Raw genomic sequence first — 21622 nt, 5'->3', positions numbered from 1 at the left:
TATACCAATTAATCTCCTTAGCAAATTGTATATTTGTTTGGTTTTCCTCTTGTATAGGAGCTAGTGTGTAATATTCAACTGTACTAAACGTTGAATCTGCTGACGTAGGATAATATGCTATCATTTTGTGATTAGGTAGAGATGTCTGTAACTTGTACTTCAGATTTAATAAAACTTAAATATTTTCTGCAGAATAGAATATGTGTCTCCTGTACTCAAGAAAATTCATAGCTTCTTTTTAGTAGGCTATATATAGTATGTCTTCCAGAAATTTTGGAAAGCTAGCCTGTATGTTGCCTGGGACCTCTGTGGACCTGTGTCTCCCCTGCCGCTCCAAATCATACATCTCCTCTGGATCTCTTCTCTTCTTCTCCAAAGTATATAACAAGGCTTTCTGGCACGAGGATAAAGCAAAAAGACTAAAAGTGGCTGTAATCAAAGGGAATTACAGTTAATATAGATCATTTAGAGGGAAGGTGGGGAAAGAAGATATGGTTTATGGCCAAGTCAGAAAAGGAGTGTAGAGATGAAGGTTCTATTTCTGATCTTCTTTAACTGCCAGTATGATTTTAAAACAAAGTGTACCTCTGTGCTTCCTGAAAAAGTCTCTGAAGGAGCTTTGGTCTAGTTTTTCCAACTTGCATCTCCAGGTCTAATAAGATCATTATTCTTTTTAAGCGTGGTTTCTTCTATGCTGCTAGACAATAATGGCTAGCAGCATCATGACATCTACTGCTTCTTTCCAGTGTGTATCGGAAGCACTGTGCCTGAAGGCATGTCTTCAGATGAATTTTTCAGCCTGGTTTGAGGAATTTTGTTGTTGTTTCTTATGTGTGGGTTTTGGTAGTTTTTTTGTCATTTCTGATCATCATTTCAGCTATATGACAAGCTTATTCAAAGTTGAGATTTGAAATTATAAAATATTTAAAAAGAGGGTGGGATCTTCCTATTCTTGTTACGCATAAAAATGGTATGTCACAAAACCATGGCTTCTAGAAGCTACATGTGGCTCCAGCAGTCAGTAAGAATATGTCTTTGGCCACTGCTGGAGAGAACATGGTTGTGCAGATATGCCTTTCGTCTGATCCAGTGTGGCCAGGTTTATAAGAACATAGATCTTATTCTTCCTAGGACTCTATCCACCAACTAATTAAAAATTGTTTCTGCATAATTTCAGTTAATTTTTATGAGTGAAAGGTGTTTTGCTGTATCAGCATAAGTAAGGTAACTTATAATAATGAAAAAATATACATTTCTCTTTTTGAATCCAGTTTTCATCAAAAAAAGGCTTAGTGGAACAGGGAAGTCTTAAGAACCACCACATCACTCTCAGTTCTGACACATGAGAATGGAAATTAGATACAAATCCTGAGCCCTTATGACCATGTATAATTGTATTTGTAACTGCTGTGCTAAAAGTTTTACCAAATAACAGTGAGAAACAGTTTAAGGTGTGTTTTTTTTTCTGGGGAAGAGGGGGAAAGCTAAACATGTAACAGCACAACAAGATTAAAACTGGTGATGAATTCAGCTTTCTGCATGATTAGTTAACTTCTTGACCTCATTAGTTCCCCGTTTTACTAGACAGCTGCAACCTTTTCTTATTGTTCTCTTTCTAACATTCCCATAACTCCAAAAGTGTCGTTTTCTGGAGTGGGTTTTTTGGCTCTTTAGTGTGTCTCAGAGCTGTATGACCATTGTACAAACATACGAAATTATGTGTTTATTTTAGGATATGTGACTATTTTTGTGACTTTTCTTTTTTTAAAGACAGTATCCTGCTATAGTTGCTCTGGTCATCCAACTGTAGTGAAAATGAGAAAATTTGAGTGGTGAGTGAAACTGTGGCATGCTGCTTGAATTGAGGACTGAGTGATGTGGTTGTGGTTAATGATGGTGAATACATGGCAACAGCAGTAGCTGCAGAACATTTCAATACTGAAAGGTTGTGCTTATAAAAGGAACCCTGGTAGACTTCACCAATATCCTGAATTATGAGAATATGGTAAATGGAGTCCTGGGGGTATCACTAAGTGTTACTTTTTTTCAGTGAAATTATATGCTTCTTACCTGTCAAGTGTAGAGCTGACCTTTGTTCACTGTCTAACCTGGAACATGTGGTATGTTTAACCTATGTTGAATAGGCTTCCATTTTCAGGGATTCACAGTTTTTCCCATCCTATTCTTTGAGTGTTTAAATAGTGATGTTTTTGAGTTAGGTGTATAACCACTACTGAATGTCTCGAAATGCTGTATTTGCTTTAGTTTAAGGTTGACTGGATGCTGCTTATACCCCTAGAAATGAGCTGTGTGGAGGGGTTCTTTCCAGGGTAGGTATTTGGCTCAGTTGTAATGCCAACTGTGATTCTTCAGGGGACATCCTACATCTTGCCTGTTTAAAAGCATGCAGAAGCTAGCCAGCATCACGGGGGGAGGGAGGAGGAACACTGCTTGTGCCAGACAATTATAATTATAGAGCATGTGTTTGGCACATTTAATGGATTTGGGGGATACCACAATACTGATCTGAATTTCAGCATGCCAGATACTTTTGACATGGAACATGCAGTAGGAGTACATAGACTTGCAAGGGAAAAACACAACAAGCAGGAGGGAAGGACAGTAGAAAGCCTGTTGGCTGGCTGCAGGGCCGTACTACCCAAGGGCAACTCCAGCTGCACCCTGAGAAGGGGTCTGGCTGAAGCAGGCTTAAAAACAGTGCACTAATGCTTTGTCAGGGCTTGTGTACTGCGTTGTGGCCTTGTTATACTTCTTGAATAAGCAGTACTTGGCCCATACTGTATTGTCGGTTGTTAACAGGTTTTATGAATCTGAACAGAGATTATTGATTTTTAGGACTTTCTTGCCTGTTTGCAAGAGTAAGGTGAAACTTAATTTTCCTAAAGCCGAATGTGACTTCTTAGAATAAGACTTAAAGCAGTGCAAAATACCAACTGAAATAAGATTGGTCGCAGGTCTTGTACAATGTGTGCATATGTATAATATCAGTATGTACTGAGAATAGCTCAACTGACCTACCTTTGGAGTAGAAAGCCAGTGTAGATTTACTAGAAGGAGGGGGGAAAGGGGACTTTTTAGGAAGATGTGTGTCACTTGTGCAGTACCCAGGGAAGCCTTTTGGGCTCAGCTGTGTTCCGATATGGGAGTGGAGCAGGTGTGCAGTCTGTAGCTCCTGTTGGCAGTGGAGTTCTGTTCCTTGGGAGAGCTTTTGTACTCCTGTGGGATGAGAGAGAATGGCCTAAAGAGAATGTAGATAATTTTGATACAGCTTTAGAGATGTTTTTGGATAGCTTATTTCAAAATTGAATCAGGTCAAGAAACTGCATTATAATGTCCTAGTGAAACTCCTAGTTTTTGTCTCAGTCCTCTTTCTTTTCTAAGTTTACTTTTAGGTTTACCTCATGAGTATCAAACCTGTATATCTTAATCCAGGCTGAGTGTCTGTTCTCTCACTTGTTTTCCTATCTTTCTTCAGGACCCTTCTTGAGAGCAGCATTTTAGTTGGGAGCACTTCTTGTGGAACTTCAATCTAACATACTGTTAGGTTTAAAGTTCTACTAGGGAAAAAATACATAAGTGGCAAAATATATGCCTCAAAGATGTTCATAATGCATGAAGTGGAAAAGGTGGAAGCTATTTCTTTTAGGACCCTTAAGCAATTAGCAGGATCTTGCTAATAGATATGTTACAGACTAATGACAATGTGAAGATACAGTTATGTGAATTTGAAGGAACTATTAAAAAATGATTGTTGCCATTACAGTTCGTGGTAAATGAACTGGATTTCTAAGGATAATTGTGCTATGCAAGGCTTTGTGTGAGGGTTGCTTTTGTTGCTGTGAGGGTTTACAGAATCTGTCAGTCTTTGGAATAGGGTCAGTGCACTAAACACATCAGTGGTGGGAATTCTTGTGCAGTGAAAGACTTAGAGAAAACAGTTGTCTGAGAGCAGTGAAGGTCACCTGGACATGCATGCTGCCAGCCTCTTCACTGATAGAGTCACTGCAGCTTATTACAGTCAATAATAGAGGGTCTCCTGCTGTGGTGGGAGAAACAAGGCTGTCCTACCTAAGTAAAAATCAAAGTGTACCTACTTGAAAACTGGAATTATGCCAGAAGACAAAAATAATATTCACGGTATAAGCAGCCTGGGGCTTCTCTGGGGGGGGGGTGTGGAACACTTGTATTTTGCCTACAGAATGAGGCATCAGCAAAGCTAGCCCTTTCCCTCTTCCACCCTCCCCCCAGCCCCCTCATGCCAGTATACTATTTCTGGTTTTCAGCATAAACAGATAATCAAATAACTTCAAATTGAAATTTGGAGACTGCAAGCCAAATACTGTCCCCTCTACATTTTGTATTGCAAGTTCACTGCTTGTTAGCACAGACTGATTGTATGCATTTCAAATGATACATGGGTTGCAGCAATTCTTCTGAATGTATTAAATGTAATACAAATATTCAAATGTTGGGGGTCACCATATGTTTTCCTGTTTGCTGACACCAAACTGGTGCAATACATCAGGAAGACAAAATATGTATTGAAGAAGTACTGATCCTTTTTTCTTTGCCTATTAATGCCCTAAATATTAATAGTGTCATTTAAAAACCTGTGTAATTGGCTGATATTTCAAAAGAGGTGGAGAAGGAAAAGTTTGGGGAGAAGTTATGAATGAAGTGTAGAGATTCGGTGCATTACAGTTCCATAATGCACTCATTGTAAACCAACCTTTATCTGTTTGAGGTTTGTCATTGTGTTCCATTGGATCATCTTTTGCTGTAGTTAAGGTCCCTCCTCTCTGCAGGCTCTGTTCTATTTTTTTTTTTCTCTCGAAGGTTTTAATTATTCTACAGGTGGTCTAAATTGGAAGGGTAAGGTAGGAGATGATGTTTACCCAATATCACACTGAGTTTGGTGTAGGCATGGACATGATGCCCAGTCTTTCCTGCATTCTGGCACAATGATTGCTGTTTCTTCTGCTTTATCTTTATCCTGCTGTTTGTCATGCTTGTGTTCTAGGTTTTTGCACATCCTTTGCATAAATAAATGTGTATTTTTGCAGTGGATTTACAGTTCAATCTTTGTTGTCCTTTTGCTTTACATGTGATGCATTTCAGGACCTGTTTTTAAGACAAGGGAACAGCTAGTTTATGTGTAGTCAAAGCTGTGTCTTAATTCAGTGTGAGCCTGTTATTCTTTTGACCATAATTACTAGGTATGCAGTAGGATCTGTTAAGCATGTGTGCCTGATGGGACTGGGTTTCTCCTGATGAATACATCTGGGTTTTTCTGGAGTAGGAGTTTGATCAAGTCTTTGTTTTCTTACAGTTTGTGGCAGGCTTTTTTTCCTCAGGTTGAATCATCCCTGATGTGTAGCTGTACCTACTTCTCCATCAGCATCACTGGGTAAAAAACTTTGGTTGTGTTCCTTGTTATTTTTATTTCTTGTCTCATGGAAACCAGACTACATGGTTGGTTAACCTGTGAACTTCTGGGAACATCTTACTAGCTTCCTGTGAGTCAGGATTTGGTTGGTGTTATATATATATTTTTTTTCCTTTGACTACCCTTTGTGGATAATACGGGATGTTAATGTAGAATTTAAACTATTTTTCCACACCATTTAGGACAACTTTTTTTTTTTTTTTCTTGTTTGCCTTACCTTCCTTAGATGTTCTTGCTGGGATTAGATCTTACTAGCTTTACGCTGAATGTCTTTCCCTGGAAGTTGAAGCTTGCTGTAGGAAACAGTTGGAATTTTTTTCCATTAATATGTCTCAGCTTTTTGATTCCCCTCTCAAGCATGTTTTGCTATATCTTCATCAGTCAGTTTGGCAGCCTCCTGCATATTAACAGGATCTCTGTCCTTTGCTCAAAGTATGCTCAATAAAATCTGATTCACAAAGGTTCCAAACTCAGTCTTTTCTTCTGTGAATCATTTTCACAGGTATCCTTACAAACTGGTAGCCAGTTCATGACAGGTGATATGCTATTCCTTTAATTTTCAATTGCCCACAAATAAGCAAAATTTAGAAAAACTTAGTTCTCCTAAAACAAAAACTTAGTTTTCTTTTCTAGTAAAACTTCAGACATTGCTTTAGGTGACTCATTACCCTCCCCCCCCTTCTCTGATCCATCCGTGGGATTAGTCTTCCCTATATCTTCATCATGCTTTGATCTCTGTCCCTCCATGGGATTAGTCTTACTTTCTTTCTGCAGTGGTAGAAGTATTGCATGAACTTTGAACATGCTGAATTTGTGGTTATGCTACTAAAAGCATGGCAGCTGTACTATCTTGGGAACAGATGATGCATAGTGAATGCTTTTTAAATTTTGCTTTTTGCATGCACACATATGGTTATTCCTCTCTATGTAATTTATGGTTCTATAAAGTACTTCAGGATGCAGTAAATGAAAATGTCAGTTTATGTTTGGTTGCTTAGATTGTATCTCCCTGACCTATATTGAATTTCAGTGTGACCATTGCTATAGGCTATTCAGTTTTGTATTTGTTTAACTGTAAATTCCTACCTTGTCTTTAAACAAAAAGAGTATTTGAGTTTTAACTGTACTATAGCAGGCCATCATGCTCTTTTAAAAATAAATATTTTTTGAATATGACATATGGAACCTCATATTTCTCAACACATTAAATGTATTTGAGTATATCTGGAGTCCTAAGATATTTATTTCCTCTCCTTTCTACCTCAGCCTTAACTTTTCTCCAAAGTGCTTTTGTCACCTTAATCTTTATTCAGTGTAGGTAAGTGTCTAGCCCTATGATGTATAGATTACTAGTCAGGAATGCCTCTGGAGCATGGTGATGCTATTTCCTGCATCTCTGCAACAGTTGCTCAGCATCTGTTGTCACCCATAGAGACTTTTTTTTTTTTCTCCTGAAAACACAGGAGTGAACTGATAATTGTTGTATTCCTTTGTTTTTCTGTTTTGTGAATGTGTGCAACCCCTAATTTAGTGGAATAAATGAGAGCTGGGGAAGGCACAGACTATTATGCACAATACATACATAGACTTTGAAAAGCCTCTAAGGAGGAGTGGTCTGTTTGGATTCCTTAGCAGATGGGTATGGCATTGCGAAGTCTTTGGTGTTTGCTTTTCAAAGGCAGGATTTCCTTCATGTTAGCTGAGTGGAAGTTTGACTGCATACTTCTAAACTTCCTTCTAGACTGTTAAAATATGTGGTTAGAGCATCAATCACAATCAAGTTGCCTCTGTATCACCCCTGTTTTATAAAACTAACTGCTTTAAACCATGCACATTTCCTCATAGAGCTATTGGGGAATATGAAATTTGGACATGTACCCAAAAGGTTCTTTGTGGTTCATGATGTTTTAATTTTTGCTTTCTAATAATTTTTTCCTAGTTTTATGCCTTCTTTAAAAATGAAATTATCAAATTCCATATGTTGTTTCATTGTCTAGAAGCGTCAGATAGGTGGTGGGGCTTGGCTGTGAGTGTGTGTAAGCACGACTTGTTTTCTCGCTGTTTGCATCTTTCAGATGTGTGTTCTAAGTATTTTCTATGCATGAAGGCAATTTTCTTAGTAAATAATACCTTAGTATCTTAGGTAGTAAAGTCTTCTGGGGGCTACATGCAGTTTAGTGTTTTGTGGATGCTGACTTCTTAAAAATAATAAGCTCTATTGGTGTAGATTAATCAATATTCATTATACTATGTTTTTTATTTTCTGTCTAGTAGCTGCAGTCATGAGGCAGGATGCTTTTGTGAAAGATGGGATTTGCAACCTGCTCTGACAGGTTACATTACAAGATGACAAACTTAAGGCACTCTTCTTGATCTGGATAGCACTCCAAATTTGGTTTTGTTCATCACAAGGGTTACTCAGTGTCTTCATCTGTTGAAATAACTTCTGTTTCTCAAAAGTAACTCAGAGTAGACAAAATTAGACATAACTTTGTGCAGGAGACAACTGAAAGTCCATTGTACTGTTATTTCTGTTATAAATTGGATCTTCCTGATTTATGAACACTTGATGAGTCTGAACCTTGTATTTTATGGATGCTGTAGTCTTTCATGACAGAGAATAAACAATATTGTCTGTCTTGTTGAAAAAAATATGTAAACACATTTCATGGGCCTTTGATTTAATTTTTTCCTGCAAAATGGGAAGTAATTTAAAAGTATTTTGAATAAGAGAGAGAAGTTGATGACGTGTTACCATGTATTTTATTTTGGGCACTTTGTGTCTAACCTGATGCATTTTTGAAAGCAGCATGGTGAGACCTACTTGCAAGGCTTTTAAAAGGGGTGAAAACCCCCTTTATTTCTTTATTTTATTGGAGATCTTGGAGGTCTTTTCTTCTGTTTGACTTAGAAACAACAGAAGCTTGCTTGATTGTAAGAGATACATAGCTGTTGGGTCATTTCTAGTGCTTTCTTCAAAATAATTGAAAGCAGATCTGAAGTGAAAAGGAGCTCTTGCCAAAGATTTGCAAATGTAAATAATGTTCAAGACAAAAGCTTTTCTGCAGTCTTCTTGGTGAACTTTAGTTGTTTCTGTCAATCAGAAACACTGTCTAGGCTTGTTATAGGTAAAGTGCTGCATAAATAGGAGAGTACAAACAAATTGTTAGGGATTCACACTGATCTCTGATCTGCGTTTGAATATGTTTGGAACACAAACTATTTACAGAATCATGTTCTCTAGTTGTTTTTTCTTTTTTTTTTCTATATAAATGTTACGCTACTAGCCTATATTTAAGCTCATTGCATTTTTTTAACTTCTTGTGCTCAATCTTAGGCAAACTGTTACATTATCTAAATCACACATTTCAGATGCAATATAAGAAGTATCTGCTCTGTAGGAGTTCAGAGTTTATTCTGAAAAATGAGTTGGTTCTTAGTGTTACTGCCAGACAAGGGCTTGGATTGCTTTGCCTTATTTAAGAAAAATCAGTTATCTTCAAGTTTTGCTGTTCTAGAATTAAATTGTTCTAAATTTATGTATTGTGATACATTATATTTCAAATATCCTCTTCCAAGCTTCTAGGCATCCTTATGATATTAATTTAAAAATAAGTTTCACACAGAACTATACTGAAGGTGAATGTACCTGAATCCAGAATGTAATCATTAGCTAGCTGCACAATGGGATGGCAGTAAGAAGGGCCATTCAACAATTACCTGTTGAAGTATCCTTCTGAAGTATTTGCTTTCAATACAGACTGTAGTGTCTGAAGAGATCTGAACTATTTTATGACAAACAGGATGTGAATTGCAAAGGTTTGTTTTTCTGTTTTGACAAAATTTCATACTTTTTGCATCTTTTGTATGGGGAATTAGTGGATGTTCCTCACAGTTTACTTACAGTTGCTAAAAGCGCCTTGGAGTGTTAGTTTACCTCCCATTTACTCAAAATTAGCTAATAGTGTCTCAGCTAATGACTAGTACAAACTAGCAATTTTGGTTTTACTTCAAGCTATACTATATTTCTCAGTGTCTCCCATGGCCCTTCACTGTTTTGTTTTGCTTCTTCCAAGACTGCTGTTGGTGCTAGACTCTGCCTTGTTTCAAGTTGCCTTCTCATTAACAACAATGCAACAAAATAATAAGATTATTTACCCATCAAAAGTTTGTCATAACAAATTATTTATCCTTTATTCAGACAATTCTTATTTTTAGTGGTCTGGAGTGAAAAAGGGTTTTGTGTTTTAACTTCCTTCTAAACTTGGTGCTTAATGGTGAGAAAAATAATTATTTTTTATTCAGGTGTCTTCAGTCTGAATGGTTTGAAAACTTATGTGAGAACAGCTCTTTCTTGGATATTGTAGCTACCATATTTAAGAATTGTCCACTGTTCTATGGAGCTTTGGAGCTTTTTCAGTTGATAAAGGACAATTTGTTTGGAAGAACTGCTCTAATGAAGGCCAGGTGAAGTATTTACCACCTGTATGTTCCATGTACCTCACAAATGTGAGAAACTGCACAAAAAATGTATTAACCAAAATAGACATAAAGGATAGGAAAGTATGCAGATAGTAAGAATATAATGCTTAAAATGATAATTGAAACGTAAGCTTCAAGATTTTGATGAAAAAAATGGATTGTATTAATTGCACTTTTCTAATGGCTTTCTTCTTCACCAGGCACGAGCTTTAACACCTCAGACAGCAGAAACGGATGCCATAAGATTTTTGGTTGGAACACAGTCTCTTAGATATGATAATCAGGTAATTTTTCTGTCAAATGTCAGTTGTAATTTTTTTTCTTCTTTTTTTTAAACATTGTTCCAATATAAATCTTCCTCCTTTCTCCCCCCTGTTGAATTTGAACATTTAAGCAATAGTCAAGTTGAAGACTTCTGTGAATAGAATGTAAAGATACTGGTAAGAAATTTAGGTGAAAAAGCTTTGTATATTTTCTGTAAGTTAAATTACTCTTCTAAATTGCATGGCTAAGTCAGATTGCTTTAGTAAAGGAACTGCCATATTTTTGTTAATTTAAATCTTTAGAATCTCTAGAGCTATCTTTAAACCACAGAAGAGATGCAAAGTAAACCAGAAGTCTTTAAGCCTTGATTGCCTCTAATGGGACTCCTGGTACGTGCATAGTTCTGTGTATGTGAAGCTTTATAAACTGAATTTTTCATTATTAATTATTGGCAATCAGCTATATCCTTTCTGATCACATGTTTAACAACAATTTAAACTTAATTGACTGACTTCCATAGCCCAATTTCTATTGGGGTGTTTCTTCTGCAGTTAAGAGTACAGTACTTCTAATTGTACAGCAATTTTAATTTTTGTGTCTAAATTTTAGTAAATGCATCCATACTGAAATAAGATGTATACTGAGTGCAGGTGGCAAAGCTTTAGTAGCAGAGGGGATGCAGTGGTGCCTCTGTGAGAAGGGGTCAGGGATTGCCCGTGGTTCCAGTGAACCGGCCATAGGACACAGCTGAGCCAGTCAGCCAGTTGGGCACCTCTGTGAAAACATTTAAAAAAGGGGAGAGAATGCTGGGTGAAAAGAGAGGAGGGAAGAAGGACTGAGAAACAGTGGAGGAAATGACAGAGGTAAGACTAAAGTCAGGAGGAACAGAATGTGCTTCATGGTGGAGCAGGTGGATGTTCCAGAAAGAACCGCGGCCTGTGAAAAGCCCGCTGGAGCAGAGGGGAAGAGTGAGATGGAAAGAGCGTCAGAGAGAAAACACTATATACTGAACATACATACCATACCACTGCCCTGCACCCCCCTGCACTGCTTGGAAGGGGTTAAAGGAGTCTGGAGTGAAGTTATGCCCGGGAAGAGGGGGAGAGAAGATGCTGGTTTAAGGTTTGTCTTTTTCTTTCCCACTACTGAAATCAATAATTACATTTTGTTTTAATTGGCAATAAATTAATTTATTCAGGTCTGGTTTGCCCACAACAGTAATTGGTAAGGGATCTCCCTGTCTTTAGCTTGGCCCATGAGCCTTCTCATTCCTATTCTTCCTATTTTCTCCTCCTCCCCTGCCTGGGGGGAGCAAGTGGCTGGGTGTGAGTCTGGCTGTTAGCCACATCTGATGCCCACCACAGAAGCCCCCAGAATGGATACAGTCTCAGACTCTTCTAAAACTGGTCTATAATGCACTGTACAAAACAAACTCAACACCATAGCTCTGGGAGGTGTGAGCTGTCAATTCTCAGTGAGGTTTTGAGTTTTTTACTCAATGGTAATACTGGATGAGGTTCAAGGAAAAAAATACTCAGAAGAAAAAGGGGGATGGGGTATTTGGTTTCTTTGTATTTCAGGTAATACTTGTGAGACCAGTAACAAAAGAAGTGGTAGACAAACTTAGTTAAAAATAAATACACACAATAATATTTCTGATTGTGCTGTATCAGATGTTCTTCAGACATTTGGTTATAATGTGGTCTTCTACTGTTGATTTCTACGTGTTTTTTTTTTTACTTCTTGGTTCAACTAATTAAATCCAGATACAGAATTGTAGTTGGAGAACAATTCTCACTTTTAAGTTGATATCCAGCAGATCTTCAATAATTTAAATGCTCTGATTTAAGTAAGTTGATTGGGCATATACTATGCATTTTAGAAATATTTACACATATTCCAACTTCATTGAATATGCTTTTCTTTTTTCCAATGAATAACATTAATAGAAATGCAGGGCACATCCTAGGGTATTAGCAAATGTTTGGGGGTTATTCGCCTTTAGCTGTGCCTCAGGCCATCAGCTCCTCTCAGCTGGTTGCTAATCCCCAAGAAGTGCCCTAGGCCTGAAGTCATTATTGCTTGATTCAGCACTAGGTTCTCTGGATTTGCTTAAAAACTTTTTTAGTTACCTAACCTAACTCATGCGTTGGCTTGCAACCTCTTAATGCTTGACCAAGTACTGAACAGTGAGAGGTTTCTTATGCAGTACCATCATGTGCAGAATGCATGTTTGCACTACACCTTGTCATGGGCAGGGTCCCCCCATGCTACAGCAGGGAAAGAGTGAGAGGAGTCCTTCCCCTGAGGAGAAAGGAGCAGCAGAAACAATGGGTGATGAACTCGCTGCACCCCCCGTGCCCTGACCCCCCCTGCACCTCTGACTGGGAGCAGTTAGAGAAATCAGCAGAAAGCTGAGCCTGGGAAGTAGGGAGGGTACGATGTGGTTGTACTTCTCAGTGTCCTACTCTGTTCGATAAGTATTGGTGGTGGTTGAAGTAAATGATACTATTTTTCTTCTCCTAATGAGTCTGTCTTTTGCCTGTGACCATAATGGGTGTGCCACCCCTCCGTGTCCTTATCTTGTTTCCTGAGCCTTTTGCTTTATTCTCCTTCCCATTCCTGAGGGGGAAGGGGTGAATGAGTGGCTGCATGGTGCTCAGGTGCCCTCTGGGCTCAAACTATGACATCCAGTTCTGTCACTTATTATAGGTGAATGTGTCTTTCTGCAAATCAACATGATTAAGGAGATCCTTAGCAGAAAAACATTGGAGGAACTTTTGTGATTCTTTCTGTTGAGCTGATCAACTTCTGGTAGACAGTGTTGTTTGGCATAGCTCTGGAAGATGTCATTTTTCAACTCAAAAGGGTATAAACAATACCCTTGAATAAGAATTAAATTTAATCTTTCCTAAAAGTGTCAGTCCAGGCCCTTAATTGGTTAACTGTGCGTTTCAGCAGTTTCCAGATATCCTTGATGCCAGCTGATAGCAGAAACATAATGGCAGAGGAGAAACTGGTTATCTGTGCCTTCAAAGGGCTTCAGAAGGGGTAAAGAGTATTCCCATAGCTTATGTGATAAGTGACCCTCTTAGCCTGGTTGGTGTGAGTAGAGAATGTGTGTGACTGTACTAAATAGGATTAAATAGGATTTAGATTTGTGGTTCACCTTCAGGGACTTGGGTTGAGCTGCCAGTGGAGACTCCAGTGACTCCAATGGAAGGTTGCCTTCCCCCACCTTTTTTTTTTTTTTTTGTTAGCTGAAAAAGAGCATATTTAGTAGATCTGATGCCTTACATGGGAAACTAAAATAACTTAATTTTTAAACCATGGCAGATCTTCACATATTTCACAGTTTCTCTGTTAAGTACCTGATTCAGTAAATTGTGGTATCTCCTTTTCTCTGTTATGCTAAAGCCAATTATCAATATTTTGCTGTGTAAAATAACAACAGGAGTTACTCACCATGAGCCTGTTGAAAATGTTTTAGCTTAGACTTGTGAATATGTTGCTATGCTTTAGTTGCTTCCAGTTCTGTGGTTGTAAAGTAGCTGTTTGACTTGTCAGCTGTTTGAGTTGTAAGTTTATTCAGAACATCAAGATGCATCTGATAAGAGCAGCATAGAAGGCTGAATAGATGATGTTTTTCAATTTTTGTTTATAAAAACAAAAGAAAACCAAAAAACAAGGGATGAGATTAAACTGATTTTTAATGATGAAATGAGCAAGAGCTTTCTGTATAGACAGAAGCTCTTCAGTAGGGATAAAGAGAATAGATCAAGGGGATGTGCGGAAAGCCAAAATAAGGCAATATGATAGATAAGTCAAAGTGATGTTGCTCTGTAGAGTTTTGAAAGGCAGGAGGGTCACTCTTTAAGTTGGACAGGAAGATGGATATGCAGCTGTTGGGGTAGGTGGATAATGTACTGATTCCTGAGATGAATAGTGTCCTGACTCCTGAGTAGATTTCTAGGTTCAAGGCAAAAAAAAAGTCTGAAAAGGCAACTTGCTAATTTACTGCAGAGGTGCTTATATGCCTTGGGTAACAGAATGGAAGAAGGCCACAGGGTCCAGCATTCTATTTGATGAAGGAAGATCTGCTGATGGCAGTGTTTTGATGAGAAAGAAAAAAGATAACATCTAAACTCAGCCCTTTTAAAAAAATAGTGTGTAATATTACCAATTCAGACTAAGTTGAGACCTGTTTAACAGCTTCTATATTTTAAGATAATTTTCTGTATTACTGTGTAGCTACGTTTTTTGCTGTGATTCAGTAGTTCAGTAGACTTAATTCAGTCATTATTATTATAAGGTGTCTCGTTTTTTTTTTTTCTCTTCATTGTTCATCCAACTATGCTAATGAATTTTTAATGACAATTAAGTTCTCTGCAAATAGTGAGGTTTCTAGAATTTATTTGTACACTGTTGAGCTTAGTGAAATTAGTTCTGTGAGTAAAGTTACTTGTGTATCTTGTGCCAGGCAAGGATCTTTCTCATTTTTTTTCTATTTCTGAGACAACTATAGACAAACAACTAAAAATAGAGAGGAGAAATGAAGTAATGTAGACCTATTTAAAAAAAAAAAAACCAAAACCTAAAACAAAAAAAAACCTGCAACAAACAAAAATCAGTCACAAAAAGCAAACTTAGTTGTATGTATTTTTAAAATCTTATCTGTTTATTTAAACATGGTTGTTCTTCATCTTTCGGTTCAATGTTTTATTGTTCTATATAGTATAAGAAGCATTACAGATTTATCTATTGATACAGATTGTGACTGCTGAAGTGAACTCTCAAAAAGTTTCTTACTGAGGTTATAGTATTTGTTTCAAATGAGTCCTTTCCCTCTCTCCCCTTCTTTCGCCACAGGATGTTTTTATTTCAATGATTTGGATACAGAATTGGTGCAGACCTTTAAACTACGGATTGTAATGTTATAGGAATAAACAGAAATAACAAGAAGTGTTAAATTGCAATACGAGTGGCTGCTTTACTGTTAGCCATAAAAAGAAAAATCACCTTCAAGTTGCAAAATTGAGGAGAATAAACATGGTATTTCCTCAAAACAGGGAAGCTGCTTGTGTTTTTCTAGAAAAGTAATAGTATAACAATTAATTAAAGTAGATACATGTTATAAAATTATCATTAAATTGTTCTGTGTAGTCATCGTGTATAATTAAGACCCATAGGAAAACATTTGAAACCCTAATGTTCTCTTTCATTGTATTTGCAGATTCACATCATAGATTTTGATGATGAAAATAACATTATAAACAAAAATGTTCTCCTTCATCAAGTGGGTGAAATTTGGCACATTAGTACCAGTCCTGCAGATAAAGGTGTACTAGCAACCTGCTACAATAAAAGTAAGTCCTTTCTAACCATGTTAAACTTGTTTACGTGTTTTGATATTTTTGAATGTACAAAGATTGAACATCTAGCTATGTGTAAACACTTTAAATTGGAATTATCAATGCAGACATTTAAAGAAAATCTGCTGTACCTTTACCTATACCTCATTTGTTTCATATTCTTAGGTCATCTGGTTTAGAAGTCTACTTTAGCATTCATGTCAAAGAAAGCTGCAAAATAAAAGTATTGCTTACCTGATTAATGCAAAGCATGGTAAATAAAATACATTCCTGTTATTTTAGGTGTCATTCTTTTTCTTGTTTTATGTTTGCTTTTGAAAGTGGAAGTAAATGTTTTTCAAAACAGCATCATGCCAGCATCAAGCTCTATTTAAAATTGCAGGTGAAGTTTGTATATAATGTTATTTGTCATATGTTAAATGTAGATATGCCCACAGATGACTATAAATTCTTATCCAAATGTCTCGTCACAAACAGTAGGAATGCTCAGTGTGTGACCTAACACTAAGTGCACAGTTGTTGAGATTAAGGATCTCTGTGCATTTCCTAGGTGAGGCAGGTATGAAGATTTTCTGTCATGAGGCTTGAAAAATCCACTTGCATCACTCGAGGTAGGCAGTACATTTTCTCTCTGACAAGCAAGAAATCTGCTGTCAACTAGAATAGATATTATTTCCTCTAGTAAATATTAGTTCATTCTTTCATGGAAATACATTCCAAGAATAAAGTAGTGAGCTTCGGGCTTCGTACATCTGTGGACAGCTATAGGGGTGTGAATTCCTGCTGCTCAACCTTGTGGCTGTGTTAGAGAGAAGGTTCCAGGATTGCTGATTCTCTTAGTTCTTTTGGATTTAAATAAGTACTAAAACTTGAATTTCTTTCACAAATCGTATGTCGATATTTTAAAGACAATTCTAGAAGATACACAGTAATAGAGAGATTTTTCTGTTTTCTAAATTGAAAATGATCGTGGGTATTTGACTAAGAGCACTGACATAGTGTTGACCTCGTTTTGGACTACTTTTTATTCTCTTACTTGCTGGACATAACTTCCTCACCTTGCCAGTGATTCATGGAGAAAATGAGAAAGCAGTAATCTGACCTGAAACTGTCAAGTAATTTTAGTAGTTTTCAGAGGAGAATCTGAGAAAGTTGTATGAAGTCTCCTCTGAAGAAAACAAAAATGAGTTTGTAAGTTTCTTTCTCTAGCCTTTTTGAGTTGATTGTATTTTTGTTTCTTAAAGAATATTGTGTTCATGAAACAGTGTGAAACATTTTGAAGAATTTATGTACTTTTTTTCCCCTATGTCACTGAACAGCAAGATGAAACAAGATAGCTTATCAAGTCCAGTATTTCATGGATATAACGTACCGTTTCAGATTAACCAGTCTTTATTCAATTTGTATCTATTTTTGAGCTCAAGTATTGCTCTAGAAAGTATAGAGAGAAAAGACTATAAAATTACTTGGTTTTAAGAAGGCCTATATTTAAGTGTTATGTTCTTTATAGCATCTTATAGCAATATGCACATTAATTGATAATCCTCTTTGGGAGAGAATTTACTGAGATTGCTAGAATTAAGCTTCTTTTCAAACACTCTAAATTTCTGTGAGACTTCTGATTTCCATTTTTGGACTTACTAATTCATATGCGTGTTTTCTATTCCAGCTTCTTTGTGTTCTAGATTTAGTTTAGCTAGTTTCTGAACATTAAGATTTATTGTTTGTACTTCATGCATCTTCATTTAGAATCAGCAGCCATAAACTTTCTGCAGAAAACAAGATCTGGTTTTTAAATGATTATTGATGTCTCTAAATAGCAATGTATAGAACAGAAAGCACACACCACGGCGTTCTAATAATAAGGAATACTGAGTTTAGCAGACAACTTATTTCAGGTACTAAGGCAACTAAATTAAACAGTGAAAACCTTTAAAATGCTTTTATGTATTGCATCTATTCTGTTGTTTTAAAAAGACTCTTAACTATTTTTCTAATTGAAGTACCAGTCAAATGATGTGATGCTGTCAGGAATAGTTGTAGGTATTGTGACCATTTCTTGTGTCTGGGGCCAGTACTTCTGGCAAACTGAAGAAATGTGATGTGTATCTGTTAGTAATAGCTGTTTTTGAAGCTACTTAAGCAAGTGGTGAAATGCGGCATTGAAGCAGAATGGAATCATGTACATTTTGCATTTCATAGCGCACTGAAGTAAGCTAATACAATAGGGTGAAGCACTCATGAAAAAACTTTGAAATTTTCCTCTTTATATTGGGAGAGTTGCTGAGTTTTCTTTTACTTATTCACACTTACAGATAGTTAGCATAACCAAGGTATGAATAAGGTCTTATGTTACTTCATGGAAAAAAAAGTAGTAGGTGTAAACAGAAGAGCACTTTTTTTCGCAGCTCTCTGTTCTTTGTTTTTTGTCCAAGGGATGTCTTTCATATAGGGAGTTTGGGGAATATAATAATGGTTGAACTGAAAGAGTAATACTGTGTATCTACTTTGAAGAGAGATTTTGAGTCTTGATTAACTTTTTAAAAGCATTTTATAGCTAGTGGTACAGAAAAATGCTGATTCCTGAATAATTTGTATGTTTGTTTTAATGTTTCAGTACTGGTTTGTCCTGGTTCGGGCTGGAATAGAGTTCCTGTTTGTTTTAGTAGCTGGAGGAGTGCTGCAGCACCCTGAGACCCCAGGGGCTCCCCAGGTCCCAGTGCCCTCACCTGTGTGCGGGGGCGGGGGGAGCACAGCTGGAGGGCTGGGCCCTGATTGGCTGATAGTCCATGTCATGTGACATTGTGCTCACTATATAAAGGCAGGAGTGGGCTGGGAGGGGCTGCTGCTTCTGGGAGTGTGGCTGTGGGGCCTTGGTGTTTGGGATCGCTGGCTGGGAACAAGTGGGTGGTGAGCAGCTGTATGGTACGTTACCGGTTGATACTGCTGTCAGCGTGTTGTTCTGTCACTGTTATTAAACTGTTTTTATCTCAAACCCTGAGTCTCCCTTTGCCCCTCCGATTCCCTCCCCATTCCGAAGTGGGGGGAGGGTGGGTGAGCGGCTGTGTGGCATTTAGCTGCTGAGTAGGCTCAAACCACAACATGGTTCAAGACATCCTCTTTCTGAGCAGTTCCTTCTTTTGTTTTTACAAACTGTTTGTGACACTCGTGCAGCAGCAGGATCCTGTGTAGAACAGTGTAGTTAGGTTTATAGAAAGGTCTCTAATCAGTGTTTGAGCCAGTTGAGACTGCCTTCTGCCATAAATTTTTCTAACATCAATTTTCAGTCCACTATTCACTAGCCAAACTCCCCACCCTTTTTTAAACTTACCTTGTACTATTTCAGTGAGTGCCACTTAGTTCTAAGATTTCCAGATTTGTCCTGTAATAGGAATTCTTTTGCCTTGCCAATGCTTTTTCTGTTTCTGTAAACTTAGGTTGTGTTCCTAAAGTGTTTTCCTTCCAAATGAAATAGTCCTAACCTGTTGAACATCTAATAAGACAGTTGTTCTATCGTCTTCATTTATGTTATCCTTCTCCAACTCTTCTATGCCCCTCTTCAGACGCAAACACTAGAATTGCACTATCCATTTGAGATATGGGCATATCAGGTTTTTATGGGGATGTGAAACAGTCTTTTCTATTTTATTCTCAGTGCCCTTTGTAAGGATGCCCAATGTTTTGCTGCCTTCTGTAGCTACTGCTACACATTAGGTTCAGAGACCTGTAAGTCTTGACACAAAGAGCTTTTTTTCTGTTTTGTAACTACTAGTTCTGAGTGGAGCATCATGTTGGGATGGCTTAAATTATTTTTCTTTATATACATTGACTAACTTTTGTATACAGAGAAGCTCATCTGTCTCTTGACCACCCTGTTTTCTGGAGTCCTTCAGTTGTTCTTGCCTTTGGCATGGAATGGAACTACCTGAAAGTGTCTATTCATGTAAGACTAGGAGTTTACACCATGACAGTAATAATGTAATTTGGGGAGCTCATGGTGGAAAGTCTCTTCTGTTTTTAATTTTGGCCTTTCAGAGAAATCCTAGTTTTAAATCCCTGGGATAAAGCTAGATGAATTCCTCTAGCTAGGAAGAGGAAAAATTAAATTTAAAAGCAAAATCACTATCTAGAGTAACAATATTGAGGGTTTTTTTTTATTTTTTTTTAAAGTCAGGTTGTTACCACTGCCACAAAAACAGAATATGTCTGTAAAGTCAGTGACTAATGAAAGCAGCACCCTGAAGGTTGGTTTAAAAACTCTTCCCAGACCATTTTGACATTAAATACTTTAAAAATAATTTTCTGTGTTGCTGTCATCTTCTGTGAAATATATGTGGAAACAGATTTATTTTCCCAGTGCAAATGTATTGTGTTTTTGTTTGTTTGTTTGTTTGTTTTTTTAAGGACTCCTACAAAAATAGGTTCTGTACTTCCATTATGTGTAGGGACATACAAAGCCACCAGAGGGCAAAAGATGGTGCTAGTGGAGAAAGCTGTTACCTGCAACTTTACACATGCAGGCAGGCACTTGTGAAAACACATGCCTTGCTTTTCTGATTCCTTTTTCCAAATAAGATAGCTGTCACTGTGCAGCGGTTATGAAGACTCAATGTAAATACCTTTGGTTTGTAGATCCAGAACATAGAGTTGTACAACCACAGAATTGCTGATTAATTTTGATGAAAAGAAAAATAAAGTTTGCATTCAAAATCCATGAATTTAAAATATTAAATCTGCTATGAATTAAGGCTGTCTGGTGCATTGCACTTATCACACAGTAAACGTGTGTATTAAAAAAACTTCCTGCAGAGAAAATTTATCAGTAAGGGCAATGGAAATATGATGCTGGTGATGCTTTCAGCTGCTCAGTGTTGAAGACAGCAGGTGACACTGACTTCACTGATTTCACTTTCTTTTGCTATAGTGAAAACCCTCCATGCAGGAAAATTGTTGGTCCATGTGATGCGTTACAGTTATTAAACGGGAGAGGGAAGCTGAATGCATCGCTCTAAATATTCCCCAATGTTCTTCTCAGCAGTAGTGGTGGGATGTACAGAAGAAAGTTTATTCCCATAGTTTGAGGGAATAAATGTGCTTGGTGTTCTCCTTTGTAGCTTGTATGTGTTGTTTTTCTAGGAATTCTGGCTGTTATATGTCATTTGTAGTGTTCTTTTTTGAGTACTCTTCAATAAGGCTTTAAATGAAATGATTGTCTGATCTGTATGATGGAAAACAACTACAGAAGTGGTGAGTAGCTTCAGAAATTTTCATGTTAATTGCTGTTCAAGTTGGAAGGCCTCTTTGCATAGAGGTATATTGAGTTCAGTCCAAAAGACAGGTAACATAGCTGTATTATCTTCATCTGTGCTATAATCTTACTCATATGTAAGACTGCTGTAGGAGTCAAGCTCAGTAGTGTCTCATCCAGCGTGTAAGAGCAGATACATAGAGAAAAGTGTAAGAACTGGAGTAGGGTATATAATACAATTAACTTGAAGCACAGATGCTTGTTATCCCTTGATTTAGGATTTCATCTTTATTTGACAACCATTATCAGGATAATTGTAACATTTGTGCTATGAAGCAAAATAGAACTAATGTCAGAAAGGAGAGGGAGGAGAGAAAATGACTGAAATTGAAGGATGGTCATGATATTAAAAAGAGTGCTTCTAAAATACAGAAAGTGGATAAAATGCTTCTGAATTAGAACTGGGAGAGAATCTGAATTATCAGGCTGCTCTATCCTTCAACATTAGAAGGCTTAATTCTCTTCCCCCCCCCCCCCCCCCCCCGCTTTTTTCAGTTTAGAACAAGAAAAATGGTTTTACTTTTCCAATTTCAAACATCTTTTTAACTCAAAATTTTAAAATATTGAACTAGTATAATAAACTGAAAGAAAACGTGTTCATTCTCCATCTTCAGTCAATGCTATTGTCGCAGTAAATAATATTTTGCAGATACACATAAGGTCTTATAGTATTTATTTAGGCATTCTTGTCCAACTAGCTTATTAAAGAAGTGAAATTTAGAAGCTTGC

General features: G+C 37.2%; 1 protein-coding gene across 2 annotated transcripts in view; it reads left to right on the top strand.

Moving 5' to 3' along the window:
* Window positions 1-21622, top strand: part of EIPR1 (EARP complex and GARP complex interacting protein 1) — an 80315-nt gene that overhangs the window by 1202 nt on the left and 57491 nt on the right. For both annotated transcript variants that reach the window (XM_042803632.1, XM_042803633.1), the window contains exons 2-3: window positions 10150-10233; window positions 15447-15579. In XM_042803632.1, the coding sequence (XP_042659566.1) occupies window positions 10150-10233; window positions 15447-15579 (217 nt within the window). The remainder of the gene's footprint in view (window positions 1-10149; window positions 10234-15446; window positions 15580-21622) is intronic.

Source organism: Tyto alba, unplaced genomic scaffold (assembly GCF_018691265.1).
Source record: "Tyto alba isolate M040663 unplaced genomic scaffold, T.alba_DEE_v4.0 Super-Scaffold_40, whole genome shotgun sequence".
In the NCBI taxonomy this organism is placed as follows: Eukaryota; Metazoa; Chordata; class Aves; order Strigiformes; family Tytonidae; genus Tyto; species Tyto alba.
The sequence above is the reverse complement of the archived record's forward strand: the minus strand, read 5'-3'. Positions and strand labels throughout refer to the sequence as shown.